At 34.8% G+C, this 8,102-nt stretch overlaps 1 protein-coding gene across 4 annotated transcripts in view; it reads right to left on the minus strand.

The window, feature by feature from the left end:
• Epha6 (EPH receptor A6) overlaps window positions 1-8,102 on the minus strand; it is an 822,128-nt gene that overhangs the window by 140,598 nt on the left and 673,428 nt on the right. For all 4 annotated transcript variants that reach the window (XM_013503527.1, XM_005375499.2, XM_005375500.2 and 1 more), the window contains one exon: window positions 6,617-6,826. In XM_013503527.1, the coding sequence (XP_013358981.1) occupies window positions 6,617-6,826 (210 nt within the window). The remainder of the gene's footprint in view (window positions 1-6,616; window positions 6,827-8,102) is intronic.

Here is an 8,102-nt window from a genome sequence, read left to right on the forward strand (position 1 = left end):
TCAAGGAGAGCAAGCAATTAAACAGGTAGAAAAAGTAGGAAACCAACAGTAAGTAAATAACATGACAATGATAAGCCAACACATATCAGTTATAACCATAAATGTAAATGGCCTCAATTCACCAGTCAAAAGAAACAGACTGGCAGAGTGGATTGAGAAACAAAATCCAATGATATGCTATATTCAGGAAACACATTTTACTCAAAAGGAAATCCATAGACTGAAAGTCAAAGGATAGAAAACAACTTATGCAACAGGAACTCAGAAAAAAAAGCAGGTTTCACTATTATGTTTGCAGACAATGTAAACTTCAAACCAAGAACAATTAAAGGAGATAAAGAAGGTCACTACATACTTTTTGGGGAAAACTACAAGAGGAAGAGATAACAATCATAAATGTGTATGCACCAAATATTGGAGCACCAAACTATACAAGACAAATCTTAACAGACAAGAACACCCAAATAATTAATAACACTATTGTAAATAGGGGACCTCAACACCCCTTTGACACAAAGAGATAGATCAAGTGGACAAAAAAATCAGCAAAGAAATAACAGATCTGAATAAAACTTGTGAACAAATGGACTTAGTAGATGTATATAGAATGTTCCACCCCACAACATCAGATTACACATTTTTCTCAGCTGCACGTGGGACTTTCTTTAAAATAGATCACACTGGGCTGAGGATTTAGCTCAGGGCTGGGGATTTAGCTCAGCAGCACAGTGCCTGCCTGGCAAGCGCAAGGTCGTGAGTTCGATTCCCAGTACAGGAGAAAAACCAAAAAAAAAAAAAAAAAAAAAAACAAACAAAAAAAAACCACAGCAAAATAGATCACATTCTAGCCCACAGATCATACCTAACTAAATGCAAAAGAACTGAAATTATTCCATGCATATTATCTGACCACAGTGCAATGAAATTGGAGATTAATGACAAAAGGAACTCCAAAAACTTCATAAACACTTGGAAATTAAATTACAACCTCCTGAACAATGAATGGGTCACAGGAAAATTAAAGAAGAAATTAGAAAATACCTACCAACAAATGAACATGTAGATACAACTTACTATAATCTGTGGGATCCAATGATAGCAGTCCTTCAGGGGAAATTTATAGTGGTGAACTCACACATAAAGAAAACAGAAAGAGCACAAATAAATAGCCTAATGCTGCACCTCAAACTTTTAGAAAAAGACAAACAAGTCAAGTCCAAAGCCCTTGATTATAAAGATCAAGGCAGAAATTAACGCAATTGAGATGAAGAAAATCCTACAACAAAATAAATGAATCAAAGAATTGGTTCTTTGAAAGAATAAATAAAATTGATAAACCCCTAGCCAACCTTATCAAAAAAAGAAAGGAAAAAACTCATATTCATAAAATAAAGAATGAAAAAAATGAAATTACTACAGATCCCACAGAAATTCAAAAGATCACTAATACCTACTTGGAAAATCTTTACTCTGATAGGATTGAAAACCCAGAAGAAATGGATGGATTCTTAGATATGTACAAATTACCAAAGTTGAATCAAGAAGACATAAAAATCCTCAACAACCCAATATCAATTAATGAGACTTCATGATTAAAAAGCTATGGACAAAGAAAAGCCCAGGCCCTGATGGATTCATTGCAGAATTTTATAAGAAATTCAGAGAAGATTTAATACCAATAGTCCTCAAACTCTTCAATGAAATTGAAAATGAAGCAATTCTCCCTAACTCATTTCTGGAGGCAAGTATTATACTGATACCAAAACCAGAGAAAGACCCAACCAAGAAACAGAACTACAGACCAATCTCCCTGAGTATAGGTGCAAAGATACTCAATAAAATACTAGCAAATAGAATGCAGCAAATAATCAAGAAAATCATACACCATTACCAAGTTGGATTCATTCCAGGAATACAGGGATGGTTCAATATTCACAAATCAATTAATATTATACACCATATCAATAAAGCCAAAGACACAAACCATATGATCATCTCAATAGATGCAGAGAAAGCTTGCTACAAAGTTCAACATACATTCATGATAAAAACTCTACACAAAATAGGAATAGATGGTCCTTACCTCAATCTGATCAAAGCCATCTATGACAAACCAACAGCTAACATCATACTAAATGGACAAAAACTGAAAACTTTTACTTTCAAATCAGGAAAAAGACAAGGATGTCCACTGTCACCACTCCTATTCAACATAGGTTGGAAGTATTAGCCAGAGCAATTAGACAAGAGAGAGAAATAAAAGGAAGAAGGAAAGGAAGAAGCAAAATTATCACTATTTGCAGATGACATGACACTTTGCATGGAAGACCCCCAAAACTCCACAAGAAGTCTCCTTGAATTCATCAACAAATTCAGCAGTGTAGCTGGATACAAAGTCAACACCCAAAAATTGATAGCATTCCTATACACAAACAACAAACGGACTAAGAGAGAAATTAAGGAAACTATACCTTTCACAATAGCATCACAGAAATTGAAATATTTAGCAGTCAATCTAACAAAAGAAGTAAAAGATCCATGCAATGAAAACTACAGTACTCTGAAAAAAGAGATCAAAGAGGCTTTCAAAAAATGGAAAATCATTCCTTGCTCATGGATAAGAAGAACCAACATTGTGAAAATGGCCATACTCCCAAAATTGTTATACAGATTCAATGCAATTTCCATTAAACTACCATGAGCATACCTCACAGATCTCAAGAAAACACTCCTTAAGTTCATCTGGAACCCGAAGAGACCCAGAATAGCAAAAGCAATCCTGGGCAACAAACACAAGTCAGGTGGAATCACAATCCCTGACCTGAAATTATACTACAAAGCTACTGTCATAAAATCAACCTGGTATTGGCTAAAAAAAAGACCAGAGGATCAATGGAACAGACTGGAAGAAAGAGATACAACCACAAACACACTCAGCCACCTAATCTTTGACAATGGGTCAAACAAACTCACTGGAAGAACGGTAGCTTCTTTAATAAATGGTCCTGGAAAAATTGACTTGCCACTTGCCAGAGACTGAAAATAGACCCAAGTCTATCACCATGCACCAAACTCAAGTCAAAATGGATCACAGATCTCAATATTAAAACAGAAACACTAAATCTATTAGGAGAGAAAGTAGGTAAAAATCTTGAAGACATAGGGGTAGGCAGAGAGTTTATGAACAAAAACCAAACTGCATGGGGAACACTTCAAACAAGCAACAATTGGGATTGCATCCTACTGAAAAGTTTCTGCACATCTAAAGAAACTGTCAGCAGAGTAAAAAGAAAACCCACAAACTGGGAAAAAAATTTAACTGACTGTCCCTCAGACAAAGGTCTTCTGTCTAGAATATATAAAGAATTAAAAAACATCAGCCCCCCAAATTCAGAGACCCAATGCAAAAATGGGCATCTGAGATGAACACACACTTCTTAGAGAAAGAAATACAAATGACAAATAGATACATGAGAAAATGTTCAACATCATTAGTCATTTGAGAAATGTATATTAAAACAATGTTGAGATTTCATCGCACCCCAGTAAGAATGGCTATCATTAAGAAATCAGCGAATAACAAATGCTGGTGAGGCTGTGGAGAAATAGGAACTCTTTTCCACTGCTGGTGGGAATGAAGGCTGGTGAATCCACTGTGGAAATCAGTTTGGAGATTCCTCAGCAAGCTAAGTCTTGAGGTCCCATTCAACCCAGCTATTCACCTTCTGGGTATTTTCCCAGAAGATCTGAAAACATCATATCACAGCGATATATGTGCACCCATGTTCATAGCAGCACAATTGTAATCGGTAAATTGTGCAAGCAATCCAAATGCCCATCCACTGAGGAATGGATAAAAAAAATTGTGGTACTTGTATATAATGGAATGTTACTCAGATATAAGGAAAGATAAACTTGAGGCTTTTATAGGTAAATGGTAACAACTGAAGACCATACTCATAAGTAAAATAAACCAGACCTCCATGTGTAAGTAACGTATTGTCTTACTAGTGGAAGAACCTGAAACAGTGAATAAAAATTAGGAATTATGACATTGTGAAACGAAAGGAAAACGCTCAAAAGTGAAGAGCAACTGGGGTGAGGGAACAGAGAAAAGAAAGAAGGAGAAATTATCTATGTATGTATATACAGGATAGCTAATGTAGCTGTACTACTGACTTCTATCACTTTACTGAAAGGAACAGTTAATGATTAATTATTTGATCAATCTTATATGTCTCTTTTTCTTTTCATGAGAAACCACTTTGAGGATATCAACATGTAATACAACAACCATTGTTAATTTCCTACCACTTTATCTGTAACTCTGTATTGCATGTATTGTTTTTATGGTGTTTTGTAAATGGATGTCTATTAATATGCTTTCCTTTTTTATGCTTAAAATAAATTAAAAAAAATTCTGTAAGCAGTGAAGTAATTCTGAGACTTTTATAAAATAACTAGATCATACCATTTGCCAGTTAATTGAAATCTCTTAAATTCAGATTATTTCTAATTATTTCTAATCCATGGTTTTTCAGAGGCACTTTTTGGAGTGTAAATATTCTGGCAACCCAATTTGCTGTTTAATCCTGTAGTCTGATCTAAATTTAAAGCAGCACTATTCCAGACTTCATGATAACTTCATGTTACTAATTTTATTAACATATTAAATATAGTTACTATCTTCTTATTTTAGAAAGCAGTTAAAATGGAATTTAGTAAGTGGCTTCAAGTGTATCTATGCAGGCCTTTAGTGAAAGGAGTTTATTAGTTGTCTCATTTTATGCTTTAGATACATTGCATGTGTTACCATATTTACAAATACTACTTTTTATAAATTTATATATAATTTTAAATATTATCTAGGGCTGAAAAATATGCCTGATGTAAAATTATATGTATATTGTTCTAGAACTCCAAAAGTTGTCACATTATATGTATATAAAAATTAAAGAAAGAAAAGGCCTTAAAAACAGTTGTGATATTTTTCACTTAGAAGATGGAGTTGAAACTACTGTCTTTTGCAAAATAAATAATTTATTTCACATGTGATAGACTTAATTTCATGAAGCTTTTTGTTTAACTTTAAAGATCAGTAGGTATTGCTAGGTTATATATGAGATTCAGGATTTAATTTATTTTCCTTAGAATCACATTTTTTATTGAAAAAATTGTGAAAATACTGACAAATTAATATCAGAATTTCTACAGAGCAAACATAGTAAGGGGATGAAATATTTCACTCATAATATTGAACTTGAATCTATTCTGGAACAACTGAATAACTGAAGTTAAAAAACTCATAGAGAAATGAAATAAATGGGAATTAAATAATGGAGTTGCATGTTTTAAAATGTGTAAAGTTAGGAAAGAAAACAGTAAAATATCTTGAATAGTTTTAGTGACTTATTTTTCATTGAAACTAATTTTCAAATGAATGACTCAATGGCAGTTTTCTTTAAGAAACAACCAACTGCATTATTTTACAAATTATTAACTTTAACATACCTGAACAGAGACATCCAGCCTGAATAAAACAACAGCAAAGAGATCAACAGGATGAATTTGCTTTGGAGCATTCAAGAAAACCTATTTGTGAGTCAAATTGATGTCATATAATTTATTGGTGATAATTTGTTTCTGAAGTTTTAGCCTTTTGTTTGTAAGGTTCCTATGAGACCTAACTCTCCCACACACCAACGTGCCTGCCAGCAGAGGTGCTACTCTCTGCAGAGAATTCAGCTCAGTACAGAAGTTGTCATCTGCAAGCACAGGATAACATGAAGGAGATAAGATAGCATGAGGAATTTTACAGGATATGGGACACTTGCGGACATCTGGGAACATCTGGAGATCCCTGAGAATTTACACTGGACACTTCAAGGACTCTGCTCACTGAGGTGTGAGACTGCCAGAGAACTTTGACCACAGATGTTTATTAAAATCTTCCCACCTAATGTCCCCTGTGTTTTCTCCATCCTTATAAAGAGGACACACTTTTCTTGGTTGTGGCGGAAGGTCTTATTGCGCACTCTGCCTGCCTGCACCAAGACACGGTAGAGTCCATGTGGTGTTACACAAGCCTGGTGGCTTGGTCCACCCCTCACGAGTTACATGTGTTATACTATTCTTGTTCAAATTTTCCCTAAATATTACTGGAAGAGAGGTTGAGAGAGCTTTCCTATGCCCAAAGAAACCTGCACTGCTTATTTTCAAGCATTACTGGATCATTCCATAACAATAAAAAGTCATTGTCACTCTTTCACCATTGACTCCTTACTATTACTGAGTTATCAGTTGGATGCTTTATTGGCTTATGATGAGCTCCAGTTACTGAAGCATTAAAATACCTTAGGCAAAGGTAGATTTGTTGAGAGAGTAGCATGACAAGGATCTTAAGAATGATTTAAAGTTTTGGGACATTAGAAAGAAAAGAATCAGATATAAGAAATTTTGTTTTATTTATTTAATTAGGTCCTTAAATAATTATGTGAATTTAGGAAACTGATAAACCAGAGCAGAAAATTGGGGAAACAAAAGCAGAATTATATTACTAACATTCAACATTATAAAAGTAAGCAATCTGTATTGGAGAAAAACCATATAAACTTACAGTTGTTGTATAAGCAGCTTCTGGGTCATCTTCCAGCACTCGAGAGAGACCAAAATCAGAAACTTTGCATACTAAGTTGCTGTTCACCAATATATTCCTAGCTGCGAGGTCTCGATGAACGTAGCCCATATCCGAAAGGTACTTCATGCCTGACGCAATGCCTCGGAGCATGCCGACCAACTGGATGACGGTGAAGTGGCCGTCGTGTTTCTACAAGGGAAGCAAATTTGTTTAAATTGATTGCTTATAAAGCAGCGTGCATGTGTGCATGTGTGTATGCTAAAGAAACTCCTTGGGTTTATTTTACTAGATCCAGTGTGGATGGGCATCATGCTTGCTGAAAAAAAACCTAGTTGGAGGTGGTAAGGGACAATTAAACAAAGGACAGCAAAGAATCACACAGACTTCCAGGAAAAACGATTCCAAAAACTTTTGGTAATGAGGACTAAAGTCAAAATAACAAGAGCAAAGGCTACTGAGGGAATAGTGTGTGTTTCTTTGGCTGTGAGCTTTGAACCTGCGCACGGGTCGGCAGAAGGACAGTGAAGCCTATGATTGGATGAAACCTGTGTGGTAACTAGAAATGCTATGAAAAGTGGTAGTCATACCAAGTCCTCAGGAAAACGAAAATGTGACGGCAGAAGTAAACAAATATGGGAAAGAAGCAGCAAAAACAATAAAAGTGAGAACAAAGAGAAAGTAACTAGATTTTAAATTTTATTTTTGGTACAAAAAGAAAAAAACTAACAATTGACTGAAAACAACACTGCTCTGCATCCTGGTTGAGAGGATTAAATTAAGTTCTGTATTATGAATAATGAGCCAGGCTGTGTAAGGCTATGTAATAGTTAATTACATCTTATTTCCTCCTTGATTTAAAAACAATGTAGGTTTTACAAAAGAGTTTAAAAAATCCAGTTGTCATCTGCATATATCAACAAAAATGCATACAAATAGTAACCTCAAAGTTAGAGAAAATTAAGATAAATTAAAATAAAAATATGTAAGTTTGAAAAATAATGCATGTTGTTCTACTTAATTATTTGGAGATGCTGTTTTTAAATCGAATTATAGGGAAACATTCAAAATTCTCATTTTCATTTATCAGAAAAAATTTAAGAATAATAAATCCCTAGTAAAGATTATAGGGTTATATTATCTTATATAATATAGAAGAAGCACAAATAAAAGTATCTTAAAAAATTTTCCAATTCAAAGCAATTCTCATTCACATTTGATTTAAAATTTCAGTGTAATCTGTAATCCTAGCACTCATGGAGGCTGAGGCAGGAGGATCACAAATTTGAACCCAGCCTGGGCAACTTGATTACTTAGCAAGATCCTGTTTCAAAAAAATAAAATTAAAAAAGCTAGGAATGGGTGGTTTCCCAGAAGGAGGGCTTCCGGCGCACAGGGAGCTGTGGGTGGGGAGCGCCAGCCTTCTGGCTGGCTAGCTTCCTGCCTGCTAGCTCCCGGAGGGTGGGCC

The sequence above is a fragment of the Chinchilla lanigera genome, unplaced genomic scaffold (genome assembly GCF_000276665.1).
Source record: "Chinchilla lanigera isolate Chin_1 unplaced genomic scaffold, ChiLan1.0 scaffold00006, whole genome shotgun sequence".
NCBI classification, from domain to species: Eukaryota; Metazoa; Chordata; class Mammalia; order Rodentia; family Chinchillidae; genus Chinchilla; species Chinchilla lanigera.